General features: G+C 37.0%; 1 protein-coding gene across 1 annotated transcript in view; it reads right to left on the reverse strand.

The window, feature by feature from the left end:
• LOC131148812 (DNA repair protein RAD16) overlaps positions 1 to 15,536 on the reverse strand; it is a 64,980-nt gene that overhangs the window by 16,174 nt on the left and 33,270 nt on the right. The window contains exon 9 of the mRNA XM_058098738.1: positions 6,609 to 6,678. Within this exon, the coding sequence (XP_057954721.1) occupies positions 6,609 to 6,678 (70 nt within the window). The remainder of the gene's footprint in view (positions 1 to 6,608; positions 6,679 to 15,536) is intronic.

The following is a 15,536-nucleotide window of genomic DNA, read 5'->3' on the forward strand; positions in this document are numbered from 1 at the left end:
TTCTCCATGGTAGTTTCTGTGGTTCACTTCTCCACTTGTTTCAGTGCTGTGAGTTGCTTTCATGGGGCTGTGTCTGAGTTTCTTGGTGCTGTGGAAGTCTTTTACTGATTTATTTGTGACTTGTTCATGGTTGATCACCTTGTTCATGGTTGTTCAGATTGTTCCAACAATTACTCTTATGGTCATTGGTCTGAGTTTGTGAATGTTGGGATGGAGTTTCCAAATCCCAAAAAGTATGGTTCCTTCACTAATCACTTATTTGAGTGAACTGCATACTGTAACTATATCAGAGGAGTATTCAAGGTTTCTACAGTATCAGTCATCTAAACAAGCATCTTCTCATATTGCGTCTTTTGCCCAGAAAGGTAATCATACAGTCTGTATGTCATCCGGTATCCTTCCTACCAGTCCTTGGGTTATCGATTCTGCTGCCACTGACCATATAACAAGTGCAACCAGCTTCTTTTCTGATCTCCAATATCCTAAAAATCTACCTCAAGTTACCCTTGCTGATGGATCCACTACTGCTATTAAGGGGATGGGAACAGTAGATCCTACTCATTCCATCTCTCTTTCTTCTACTTTATACATTCGTAAATCTCCTTTCAATGTCATGTCAGTTAGTAAGCCTACAAAGTCATTAAATTGTTATGTCACATTTTCTCCTGATTCTGTGGTTATTCAGGATTTGAAGATGAGAAAGACAATTGGCACGGGATGTGAGGCTTTAGACTTTTACTACTTTGAGTCGCCTTCTCCTCCCATTGCCTGCACAGTCGCAGCTACACCACTTCAAATCCATTATCACCTTGGTCACCAGTTCTTGGACAAATTGAAACAACTAGTTCATACATTGAGTTCTGCATCTAATCTTGAGTGTGAATATTGTCAATCGGGCAAGCACCATCGTGTTCCCTTCGCTTCCCGGGTCGACAAACAAGTAATTATTCCTTTCATGCTTGTCCATTCCGATATTTAGGGTCCTAGTCGTGCTCAACTTGTACTGTATTATATCAAATGAATGTCCCCAAAGTTTTTCAGAGTGATGCAATGCTCACAGCTTGCTCCCTCATCAATAAAATGCCATCCTCTGTCCTTGGTGGCAAAATCCCATATTCAGATATCTTCCCTAAGGCTCCTTTGTTCTCCCTTCCTCCTTGTATATTCAGTTGTGTGCAAGGTCTTAAATTTCAATTTCGACTCAAATTTTGAAGCTCCAAAAGTACAGAAATTTCTATGGAAATTTCAATTTCAATTTAGAAAAATAATGGAAATCCGTAGTAAAGCATGACATTCTTTTATGAAGCTTTAAATTTGATTAATAGACATAATAATTAAGTTTTAGGACTAATATATTATAAGTAATATCTATGTTGTGTATGAGGTGGAGAAGTTGTAATATAATATGTGCATCAAACATATTTGTAAGATAATGTACATTAAACATATTTAGTAAATTAGTTAATACATATGAAATTCATAAATCATTTAAATATTATTTATTATACAAATAATGATAATGTAGACATAAATGGTTAAATAAAATGTTGTTGTAAGTTTATTTTTTCATGTAATTTCAAAAGCACTTGCAATAATCTTTTGTTTCAATAAAAATAAATAAAATAATTTAAGAGAGAAATTTCACTTCACTTCTAAATCTCTCATTTGATTTCCGAGGAAATTCCATTGCATAATTCAAATTTCAACAAGTTTCGCTAAATTTTCGAGATTTTGATAAATTTCGGATGATTCGTTGAGATTTCAATGGAAATTATGCAAGAAGGAAATCAATTGGAATTTTGATTTCAAGTGTCACGAAAACCAAAAATTCCAACAATTTCGTGGAAATTTAATAACATCATTGTGTGTCAATTTCCCATTAGTTAACTCCACAAATGAATATGTTGGATCATCGTGCTATCAAATGTATCTCTTTGGGCCATTCCTATACTCAAAAAATATATCGATATTATTGTCCTACTTTACATCGATTTTTTTGTCTCTATGGATGTCACCTTCTTTGAGTCTACACCATACTACTTTGATTCCTTGAGTTTTGTTGACCTTAATGAGTCTTTTCCTCTGCCTTGCCTTCCAGATCCAAACCTAGCATCTGTGTCCAATCCTCCAACATCTTCATCCAATTTGAGTCCTTCTCCTTGCTTGGATAATCCCAATTCGAAGGTATACACACGGCGACTCAAGGAGGAAGTGCCTCCTCCAGCTTCTACTACTGTGCCTCTAGTTCCCTCATCGGATGATCTTATTTCTCATTATGTTAATCTTCCAATAGCTATTCGAAAAGGTAAACGCACTCGTACCCAACATCCAATCTCTAATTTGATTTGTTATGGTTTCTTGTCACCCTTTTATTACTGTTTTGTTCATACTCTGTCTTCCATTGCTCTTCAAAAATCCATTTCTGAAGCTCTATCCCATTCTGGGTAGAGGACAAAAATGGTTGAAGAGATCCATGCACTACATGATAATGATACTTGGGATCTGGTACCTCTTCCTCCTAATAAGTTTGTGGTTGGTTGTCGCTGGGTGTACAATGTGAAAGTCAATCCTGATGGTTCTGTGGCTCGTTTGAAGGCCCACCTTGTTGCTAAGGGATATACACATCTATATAGTTAGGATTATTTGGACACATTCTCTCTAGTCGCTAAACTTGCCTCGATACGTTTGTTCATTTCTTTAGTCACCACTTGTCATTGACCTCTACATTAGTTACATGAGAAGAATGTTTTCCTACATGGTGATCTTCATGAGGAGGTATATATGGAGCAACCACCTGGGTTTGTTGCTCAGAGGAAGTCAGGCTCAGTCTGTAACTTAAGAAATCATTTTATGGATTAAAACAATCTCCAAAGGCATGGTTTGGCCATTTTAGTGTTGTAGTACTTGATTTTGGCATTCATCAGTGTGTAGCAGACCACTCAGTTTTTTATCGTCATACTCCATCTGGCAAGATTTTGCTTATTGTGCATGTGGATGACATTGTGATCACTAGTGATGATGATCGAGGCATCCAAGACCTAAAGCTTTTTCTACAAAGTAAGTTTCAAACCAAGGACTTGAGACCATTAAAGTACTTCTTGGGTACAAAAGTGTCGAGATCTCGTACGCAAATTGTATTGTCACAGAGAAAGTATGTTCTTGATCTTTTAAATGAGATAGGACTGTCGGGATCCAAACCTGTTGATACACCCATGGATCCCAATAGTAAGTTAACGCCAGATATGGGTGATTTGTTGCCCAACCTAGGTCTGTATAGGAGACTTGTTGGAAAGTTAAATTATCTCACAGTTACCCAACCTGATATATCCTTCGAAACAAGTGTTGTGAATTAGTTACTCAATTCCTCTAAAACAAGTCACTGGGATGCAGTAATTCGAATTTTGAGATATCTCAAAGGTGCACCAGGGAGAGGTCTCTTATATCAGGATCAGGATCACAATTATATTAAGGGATAATACAGATGCAGATTGAGTCGGGTCATGTTCCTACCAAAGATCCACAACCGAGTATTGTATCTTTGTCGGTAGTAATTTGGTGTCTTGGAAAAGTAAGAAACAAACTGTGATGGTCAAGCCAAGTAGTGAGTCAGAATATAGGGCTATGGCACACGCTACATGTGAATTTGTTTGGCTGAAAAACATGCTGAAAGAACTAGGTTTTCCACATTATCAACCTATGGAGTTTATGTGCAATGATCGAGATGCTATTCATATTCCCTCCAACCCTATCTTCTATGAGCGGACAAAGCACATTGAAGTTGATTGCCATTTTATTCGAGAGAAACTTGTATAAAATCTCATTACAACCACTCATGTAAAGTCCGAGTTTCAACTTCTCAATCTGTTCACTAAAGCCTTGGTAGGTGCTCGTGTGATATTCATTTGTAACAAGCTAGGAGCATATGATATATATGCTCCAGCTTTAGGAGGAGTGTTAATGGTTATTTGGTCATTTAGCATTATTATTAATTGTTAGAGTTTGGTTTGTAATAAGTGTAAGTTAGCAACGGTAATGTGGTCATTCCAATTGTACACAACAACAACAACAACAACAACAAAACCAAGCCATAGTCCCACTAAGTGGGGTCGGCTATATGAATCCTTTTCCGCCAATTTATGTGATCATGAACCATTTCTTTTGATAGATTCAAGGATATTAAATCCTTACTCATTATCTCCTCCCAAGTCATTCCAATTGTACTTGACATATATTATAAACAGAGGGAGAGACCTATCATTGAGTTTAAGGTCTTCCATTTTACCTAATTATTCAACAGCATATATATATACATACATACATATGTACAATGGGTAACTTAATAAGAACTAGCTGAAAATTATTTGCAGACAGAACATTCTGCAAAAATCACAAAGAATTTACACCATTTTACTTAATTTTAGCCCAAAAATCTCTACTGCACACAACAATACTAGATAAATATATACTGTTACCTAACCGATAATTTGTAAATAATATTAAAATCATTTGTATCAAATTTCAACTGATGTTATCAACAACTTAAGAGGTAGGTCCACAAGGGCCAATTTACAAAAAGAGAGCTTACTGTGGTCAGCTTGAATAGGCTTACTTAACAAATATCCACACTGAAGAAATCTAAAGCTCATTTAACAAAAAGTGAAGACCAAATTGGTCAAATCTTATCTTCCTGGACCCAATTGCAGCCCTAACCGTGTTCCCTCATCAATTTAAAGTTGATCATTACACCATAGATTAGATGTACAAAAACAATTTGCAGCTATAATGCAAACAATTTTCATGCATTCTAAAAAAGAACATAATTAGATAATATTGACGTCATACATAATTGTTAAAATATCAAATTACTTCTGAAATTTTTTTTTTTTTAATAGAAACAGAAATATTTCATTAATAGGAAGAGAATTTACACGAGAGAGAATAAGTCATCTCCCAAAAAAGGCCTGGAAAAAATCCAGAAGAAGACAACTAATAAAAGCCAAAAAATAAAAGATCAACATGCCAAAAAGTTCCTCCAATCTCTATGTAACTCGTGGAAACTAATTCCTTTGAAAAAGCCCAAAACAGCACACCACAGTGAGGCCAAATACTCAATTTTATCCCAAACCAGTGCCTAATTTAATTTCTTCCTGTTGAATATCCTTCCATTACACTCCAACCATAACCCCCATAAAACTGCAAGCATTCTACACTTTCATAGAACTGCCTTATCCTTTCTCCAACTCCTACCAAAGCCTGTGAAAGAAATAGCTAACAGTTCACCAACCAAAGAAGGGCAAACCCAGCTCTCCCCAGAAATACCAAAAAGCATACTCCAAATCCTCCAAGAAAATTCAGTGCAAAAGAAGATGAGAAGCTGTCTCAAAATTTTTGTAACAGAGCACACATACATCGGGAGAGAGAGCTTTCAAAGGTCTCCTAGTTTGCAGCAAGTTATTTGTATTAATTTTATTGAGCACAACTAACCAAGTGAAAGACTTGATTTTTGGAGGAGCCTTAGCCTTCCAAATGAAACGAGAGTGGGAAAAAAGAATTGGAGTGAATCAAGAATCAAAACAAATGTTTACGAGAAAACACTTCCAAATGATCCAAAAAACCAAGAACAAACATCCCTCCCCGAAGAAAGATTACTGCCACTCAATACAGATAAGAAAGAAGACAGGTCTCCAAAAGTGGAGATTCCAAAAAACCAATGGTCTACTCAGATCCCCAACAAAGAAAGAATATTGCTTTATTTTGCTCGGAGCAAATTTGAAACAGACAAGGAAGTGAAGTGAATAAGGATGCATTACCCACCCAAGGGTCTTTCCAAAAACAGATCCAAGAGCCCCTCCCCACCTCAAGTTTGGTGAGAGGGATGAAAGAAGGATAAAGCTGAGAAATGGACCTTCACGGACTACCCAAAGAACATCTTAAACTAATGTTGATATCCACGCATTCTCATCCAACCCGAACTTACTTCTAATTACTCTATGGCAAAGGAACGATTCTTCTAGAGGGAAGCGACATAGCCATTTAGCTACAAGAGCCATGTTTTTAGACACCAACTTCTCTAGACCCAACCCTCGCTCCTTTTTTGACCTACAAACCTCACCCAGCTAACTAACTGGTCCCTGTGAAGAGTGACATTCTGATTCCCTGCAAAATAGGAATCAATCCAATCTACTGGCAACTGCTCTAGCGCCCCCCCTCCCCCTCCCTTTTCTAAAGATCAGGTAAAAGAAGTGTTACCCAAGGAAAAGTCTCTCAAACCAAAGTCCCTAATTAATGAGTCAAAGTTCCACATCCTTGCAGAAACCTTGGACACCCCCCCCCCCCCCTTTTTTCCTCTCTATGGGAAATTTTACCACATAAAAGCCCCCTCCCAACATCCACCTCGAAGAGCAGAACTGATCAATAGAGTCAGTTTCATCCCCAAGAAACACTCCTAAGAACTTCTCAAAAAGATTAATAAACACATAAGAATCAAGAAAAAACAATGACGTTGAATTAATGATTAGAAGGAAATTAAATGGAGTAATTTAAACTGCCAATGTGTCAAAATCCACAGCCCACACTTAAATCTGTTCTAGTTCAGAATAATACTTCACCTGGCGCAAACGTGTAAGAAGGTCAAATATGTGAGCATAATTATTCATCACAGTTCCTGCTTCAACATATCTGCAATATTGAGAAAGCATAACATAAATAAACACTCCTAAGAATTAATTCCTGCGCGCACAAAAAATGATACAAAAGTAATTCAACCTTGCTGCACAAAGCACAAATACCAGATATTGCCAACACAGATTTGATATGAAGCATGCATACAGAGACAAATATAACTTAGATGGATACAAGGATACAAATATGTTTATTCTTGAAAAATTAAGACCCTGTTCACAAGTGCAACAAATTTCTATTTTCAGTTTTCCTTTTTCAAATAATTACAAAAATGACACCTTGCGTTTAGTTTTCTAAATTTCTATAGGAAAGTTGGCTTCCAACTTGGGGTGTTTGTTTACAAATTTAGAAAACTAAAAAAGTAGGTGGCATTTTTGTAATCATTTGGAAATTCGGATATGGAAAATGAAAATTGTTATCACAACCAAACAGACCCAAAGATATCATACTGCGAGTCTGCGGCCATACACTTGTGATTAAAACTTTATTCACATACACACACTATTATTTAAAAATGTTATATCTGTAGAGAATTCCACTAACAAGTTTGTCCCACATAAAAATATGGTGGAGGATGGGTGCATATATACATAGTTGGGCCCAAGACCCAATAGGCTTTAGCTTTTTGGGTCAAGTTGGCGCTCATGCATATCAAGCTTGTGCAAAGACTCCTCCAGTACTAACAAGTAGTATCAGAGCTAGTTCAGTTTAATCAAATCCAATGGCTTCTGTACAACATTAAGAAATTTGATGGTTCTAGTAGTTTTACCCCAAAAGGGTTTGGTGAAAGCATTGTCGGGAAAAGAGAAAATGCCAAGTACTATGACAAATGATCAAAAGGACGAAATGGATGAAAAAGCCTCGACAGCAATCCAACTATACCTTTCAGACACTGTTTTGAAAGAAGTCCTCTTAGGAAAGACTACTGCCAGTTGATGGTTTAAATTGGAGTCACTGTACATAGGCCAAACAAATTATATTTAAAGCATTGCTTGTATATGCTGCAGATAGCATAAGATGTCCATGAAAACCCATGTAAATGACTTCAATTCCGTTATCATTTATTTGAATTCAACTGATGTCAAAATTGAAGAAGAAAATCAAGCCCTTTTTTGTCTTTACCCCTTTCCTAAAGCATTTTAGAGAAACTGTCTTATTTGGTAGAGATACTATTCTTTAGAGGATGTTAAAGATTCATTATTCTCTTAAGAATTGCTTGAGAAGCATATTACAAGAAATAATAGTGAAAGATTGGAAGATACTTTGGTACCTAGGGGACGGACCATGGAAAGAAATTTAGATCAGAGTTTCATGTCAAGATCAAGGAATACAAATAAATTTTGCAATTACTCCAAGAAGAAAGGGCACATCAAGGGTGGCTGTTACAAGTTGAAGAACAAGAATAAATAGAACAAACAAGGCCAAAATAAAAGAAAGAATGAGAAAGACATCAAAGCAAAGTTACCGATAACAAATCCGAAGGTGCTGAATTTGTTCTTTCAACTACCAGTGATGCATGCTTTAAAAATCATTGGGTGATGGATACAGCATGCTCATTTCATATATGTCCCAACAGAGATTGGTTTTCCTCATATGAATCAATCTCTAGCAAGATCATATTGATGGGCAACAATGCAGTTTGTAAAATTGCTAAAATTCGAACAGTATAAATCAAAATGCAGATGGTGTTGTGAGAACTCTCACTAAAGTTCAGCATGTTCCAGATTTGAAGAAGAATCTTGTTTCTCTTGGAGCCTTTGATTCCAAAGGGTACAAGTACTCCTCTGAAAGTGGAGTTATGAAGGTCAACAAAGGTGCATTCTAAAAGAAAAGAAATTACCTCCTAATGTATATGTCTTGCAAGGTGCTATAGTTTCAGGTGCTATTTGTTTCTCAATCCTCAATGTCAGATTCTAATATTACCAAATCATGGCATATAAGGTTGGGACATGTAAACGAGAAAGGGCTAACATTATTGAGCCAAAGAGGTCTTTTTTGAGTCCAAAGTACAGGTAAGATGGGATTCTGCAAACATTGTGTGTTTGGGAAGTAGAAGAGAGTCACTTTCAACACTAGCATCCACAGAGCCAAAGGTACTCTGGACAATATACATTCTGACCTCTGGGTGCCTCTCGTGTTCCTTCTAAAGGTGGAGCTTGATACATGCTTATCTTCATCGATGACCACTCAAGAAAGACCTAGGTGTTCTTTTTGAAGAATGAGAATAAAGTGTTCTGATATTTCAAACAGTGGAAAGTGATGATTGAGAAACAAAATGAAAAGGTCAAGTGACTTAGAAGTGATAGAGGATTGGAATTTTGCTAACTCGAGTTTGAAGAATTTTTCAGAAAATGAAGGCATTGTTAGGCATAAGATGGTCAAACATAAACCATAATAGGATGGGGTAGTTGAGTGCATGAATAGAACCCTCTTGGAGAGACCTCATTATATGCTCTCAAATGCTGATTTATCAAGGGATTTTTGGGTAAAGTTTAAATCTACTGCTTGCTATTTAATAAATTGTTCTCCAGCCTCAGCTTTAGAGTTTAGGACCCATAAGAGGTACGGTCTGATAGATCTATTGATTATTCTAATCTAAAAAGTATTGGGTTTCCACCTATGTTAGTGAAGGGAAGTTAAGAGCCAAGAGACAGGAAATGTATTTTCTTGGTTATTCAAAAGGGGCGAAGGGTTATAGACTTTGGTGTCTTGATTCCAAGTCACCCAAGTTTATTATCAGCAAAGATGTTATTTTTGATGAGTCAATAATGCTCAACCCAAAGAAGGAGAAAGAAACCATTGCAGAAATTAACCAAGTCAAGAATAACATCAAGAAAATGGAGATTAAAGATGACACTACCCCTTTACAGGCAACAACTCCTAGTCAGACTAGCTTGGTTAAGAACACTAGTGAAGTAGAAAAGATGCCACACGAGGAATCACATAGCATTGTTAAACACGTGCCTAGAAAAGAGACAAATTACCGTCAAGGTATAGCAATGTTGTACAATTTTTTCATTCTAATCCTATTGGCTATGCTTTGTAGTTGCACAAGAAACAAATGAAACTGGAAAAATTGCTACATATTCAGAAGCAATTTCTTGTGTCGATTCCGCTAAGTGGTTAGTGACTACGCAAAAGGAGATTGAGTCTTTACACAAGAATCACACTTGAGAATTAGTAAAGCCTCCCAATGGGAAGAATATTGTAGGTTGCAAATGAGTCTTAAATAAAAAAGAAGGTATTCCAGGAGCTAAAGATGCAAAGTATAAGACATGATTATTTTCCAAAGTAAACAGTCAAATTGCAGGAGTAGATTTTAATGATGTTTTCTATCTTCTTGTTATGCATGCATTTATATGTGTATTATTATCTCTCATTGTTGTGCATGATTTGTAATTGGAACAACTAGATGTTAAAACAAATATTCTACATAATATACTTGAAAAAAAGATTTTCATATGTCAGCCTAAATTGAAGGAAAACGAGACCATGTTTGTTTCTTACAGAAATCATAATATGGATGGAAGAAATCTATTTGTCAGTGGTATAAAAGGTTTCACATGTTTAAGTTGGACAATGGCTATACAAGGAACAAGCGTGATAGTTGTGTGTAATTCAAGAAACATAAAGGTGATTCTTTTATTTACTTGTTATATATGTTGACGATATGCTTATTTCTTTTAAAGATAAATTTGAGATCAACAAGATAAAGGCCCAGCTTACCAGGGAATTTGGAATGAAAAATTTAGAAGCAACGAAGAAAATTCTTGGCATGGAAATTCACAAGAATCAAAAGGAAGGATTGTTATATTTGACATAAGAAATTGAAAATTTTCTGGAGCATTTTGGCATGACAAATTCCAAACCTATTGGCACTCCACTCGTTGCTCATTTCCAACTTTCAATTGTTTTTTCTACAATCAGACATAGAAAGTGAGTATATATCACATGTTCCTTATTCTAGTGCAGCTAGATACCTATGTATGATATGGTTTGTACCCGTTCAAACACCTCACACAAGGTTAGTGTTGTGAGCAGGTACATGGCTAATCCAAGTAAAGAGCATAGGCAAGCAGTAAAATGGATAATTCGATATCTAACAAGTACTACTAATGTTAGTTTAGATTTTGGAGACATCAATCCTATGTTATTGGTTATCTTGATTCAGATTTACCAGGGATCTCAACAAGAGAAGATCCATTACTTATTATGTGTTCACTCTCAGAGAATGTGTCGCAATTTGGAAGGCAAGCCTACAGCATGTTGTGTTATCCTCTACCAAGGCAGAATACATGACAATAACATGGGCAATCAAAGAAACTATCTGGTTAAGGTGTTTGATTGGCGAGCTCACATCTTGTTAGGACAAGACTATAGTTTATTGCGACAGCCAAAGTGCTATTCATTTAACTAAGGATCAAATATTTCATGAAAGAACAAAACTTATTAATGTTAGGTATGATTTTGTTCATAATAATATTTCACAAGGGAAAATTGTAGTGAAAAAAAATTGGCATTGTTGATAATCCTACAGATATGTAAGTTCAAGCATTGCTTGGACTTGATTGGAATTTGCAGTTCATGAAATATGCCCCCTGGGGACATATGATGGAGAGGATTGAAGAAGAAAATTATTATCCATATGTGGCTGGATAGGGACATTTGTTATTATTGAATAATTGGGTAAAATAGAAGACCTAAACTAAATCATAGGTCTCTCCCTCTATTTATAATATATGTCAAGTACAATAGGAAAACCATAACCCTTACTAACTTACATTTATTACAAACCAAACTCTTAACAATTAATAATAATGCTAACTGACTAAATAACCATTAAAACTCCTCCTAAAGCTGGAGCATATACATCATATGCTCCTACCTTGTTACAAATGAATTTCACACGAGCACCTCCCAAGGCTTTAGTGAACAAATTAGGAAGTTGAAACTCAGACTTTACATGAGTGGTTGTAATGAGCTTTTGTACAAGTTTCCGTCAATTAAAATGGAATCAACTTCAATGTGCTTTGTCCGCTCATAGAAGATAGCGTTGGAGGCAATATGAATAGCAGCTCAATTATCACACATCAACTCCATAGATTGAGAATGTGGAAAACCTAGTTCTTTCAACATGTTATTCAGCCAAACAAGTTCACATGTAGTGTGTGCCATAGCACTATATTCTGACTCAATACTCGACCTGGCCTTCACAGTTTGATTCTTACTTTTCTAAGACACCAAATTATTATCGACAAAGATAAGAGACCTCTCCCTGGTGCACCTTTGAGATATCTCAAAATATGAATTACTGCATCCCAGTGACTTTTTTTTTAGGAGAGACCTCTCCCTGGTGCACCTTTGAGAGATCTCAAAATACGACTTACTGCATCCCAGTGACTTTTTTTCGAGGAATCGAGAAACAGACTCACAACACTTGTTGCGAAGGATATATTTGGTCGAGTGACTGTGAGATAATTCAACTTTCCAACAAGTCTCCTATACGGACCTACGTAAGGCACCAAATCATCCATATCTGGCACTAACTTAATATTGGGATCCATAGGTGTATCAATAGGTTTGGATCCCAACAATTCCGTCTCATCTAAAAGATCAAGAACATACTTTTTCTATGACAATACAATTTGCATATGAGATCTCGATACTTCTATACCCAAGAAGTACTTCAATAGTCCCAAGTCCTTGTTTTGAAACTTACTATATAGAAAAAGCTTTAGGTTTTGGATGCCTCGATCACCATCACCAGTGATCACAATGTCATCCAGCAAAATCTTGCCAGATGTAGTATGACGATAAAAAACTGAGTGATCTACTGCACACCAATGAAGGTACAACTCAAAAACTACAATACTAAAATGGTCAAACCATGCCCTTGGAGATTGTTTTAATACATACAAAGATTTCTTAAGCCAACGGACTAAGCCTGACTCCCCATGAGCAACAAACCCAGGTGGTTGCTTCAAATATACCTCCTTATGAAGATCACCATGTAGGAAAGCATTCTTCACATCTAACTAATGTAGAGGCCAATGACAAGTGATGCTTAAAAAAATGAACAAACGTACTGCGGCAAATTTAGCGATTGGAGCAAATGTGTCTGAATAATCCAAACCATACACTTGAGTATACCCCTTAGCAACAAAGTGGACCTTCAAATGAGCCACAGAACCATCAGGATTGACTTTCACAGTGTACGCACAGCGAAAACCAACCACTGACATATCAATAGGAAAAGGTACCAAATTCCAAGTATCATTATCATGTAGCGCACACATCTCTTCAACCATTGTTGTCCTCCACCTAGAATGGGATAGGGCATCAAAAATAGATTTTGGATGAGCAACTGAAGACAAAGTACTAACAAAATAGTAATAAGAGGGTGACAAGAAATCATAACAAACAAAAATATAGATCGAATGTTGGGTACAAGTGCGTTTACCTTTTCGAACAGATATAGGAGGATCAACATCATGGGGAATAAGATCATCTGACGAGGGAACTTAAGGCACAGCAGTAGAAGCGGGAGGAGGCACTTCACCCTCGAGTCTCTGTGTGTATACCTACAAATTGGGATGATCCAAGCAACGAAAAGGATTCAAACTGGATGAAGATATAGGAGGATTGGGCATAGATACTAGGTTTGGGTCTGGAAGGCAAGGCAGAGAAACAGACTCATTAAGCTCAACATAACTCAAGGAATTAGAGTAGTTTGGTGTAGACTCAAAGAAGGTGACATCAGCAGAGATAAAAAATCGATATAAAGTAGGAAAATAACATCAATATCCCTTTTGAGTATAGGAATCGCCCAAAAAGATAGATTTGATAACACGAGGATCCAACTTATCCATTCATGGAGTTAACTAATGGGCAAAGGACACACAACCGAAAATACGAGGAAAGGAGAACAAAGGAGCCTTAGGGAAGACAACTGAATATAGGGATTTTGCCGCCAAGGAGAAAGGATGGCATTTTATTGATGAGGGAGCAAGCTTCGAGCACAACATCGCTCCAAAAAACTTTGGGTACATTCATATGAAACAATAGGGTACAAGTGACTTCAAGAATAAGCCTCTTTTTTCTGCTCTGCAACCCCATTTTGTTGTGGAACGTGGGCACAAGAGGACTGATGGATCATAATAGAGCTAGTCATATAAGTAATGAATTGGGTACTGAAGTCCTCCTTAGCATTATCACTACGAAGTATTCTGACTAGCATATCAAACTGAGTCCTTATTTGGGAACAAAAGGCATGAAAGGTATCAAAAAACTCGGAAGAATCTTACATTAGGACCAAGTCATCCTAGAGAAGTCATTGAAAAATGTAACGAAGTACCAAAACTCCAACTTTGATGTGACACGACTAGGACCCCAAATATCATAATGGGCCTAAAATGACTAACAACTCGTTTGTCGACCCAGGAAGCAAAGGGAACACGATGATGCTTGCCCAATTGACAAGACTCACACTCAAGATTAGACACGGAACTCAATGTAGGAACCTGTTGTTTCGACTTGTCCAAGGACAGATGACCAAGGCAACAATGGATTTGATGTGGTGTAGCTGCAACTATGCAGGCAGTGGGTGGAGAAGGCGACTCAAAGTAGTAAAGTCCACAAGCCTCAAGTCATGTGCCAATTGTCTTTCTTGTCTTCAAATCCTAAATAACCACATAATCAGGAAAGAATGTGACAGAACCATTTAACTAACATAAGATTAAAAAGAGATTTAGGAATGTATAAAGTAGAAGATAGAGAGATGGAAAAAGTAGGATTTATTGTTCCTATCCCCTTAACAACAATAGTGGACCCATCAGCAATAGTAACTTGAAGTAGATTTTTAGGATACTAGAGATCTAAAAAGTTGGTTGCACATGTTATATGGCCAGTGGAAGCAAAATCGATAAACCCAAGGACTCGTAGGAAGGATACCAGATTACATATAGACTATAGGATTATCTTTCTGGGCAAAAGACACAATGTGAGAAGACGCTTGTTGAGACGACTAATACTATAGAAACCTTGAATACTCCTCTAATATAGTCACAGTACACGATTCACTCAAACAAGTGATTAACGAAGGAACCATACTTTTGGGATTTGCTAACTCCATCCCAACATTCACAAGCTCATACCAATGACCATAAGAATAATTGTTGGGGCAATCGGAACGACCACAAACAAGATGATCAACCATGAACAAGTCACAAATAAGTCAATACAAGACTGCCACAGCACCAAGAAAATCAAACACAGCCCCAAGAAAGCAACTCACAGCACTGAAACAATTGGCGAGGGAACCACTAAAACTACCATGGAGAAATCACCAACTAACTCATATAACACTACCATAGCCTCACAAAAAAACAGCTTATGAGCACAGTGACTGCTCCAAGAAAGTCACCAATGACTGTTACTAACACCAAAAAACAATTGACGAATTACCATGAGTGCATGGTTAAACAAAGATTGGATCTTTGAGCAAAACACATGTCCAACAGCTTGATATTTTGATATATGGAAGGAATTAGATTATTGAATGAAAAAACACAGAAAATCCCACTGTTTCAGACCCAATAAACTCATAACCATTGATAAACTGCTTCACGAAGCATCAAACAACCAGTCCTTGGGTGCCGGATTTGAGCAATTAAAAAAGGTGAGATCTTTGGGCAAAAACCATCACAAAAAAATCCAAAAACATGTTAATAGAGAGATTGGATCAGTGCTGGATCATTTCAGGTCAAAACCATGTCTAAAAGTGGCTTCACACACCCGCGCGTGGAGTCGGCCCTGGGCCCTGGCAACCTTCATCCGGTGCATGAGGGAGCGTGGTA

Source organism: Malania oleifera, chromosome 2 (assembly GCF_029873635.1).
Source record: "Malania oleifera isolate guangnan ecotype guangnan chromosome 2, ASM2987363v1, whole genome shotgun sequence".
In the NCBI taxonomy this organism is placed as follows: Eukaryota; Viridiplantae; Streptophyta; class Magnoliopsida; order Santalales; family Ximeniaceae; genus Malania; species Malania oleifera.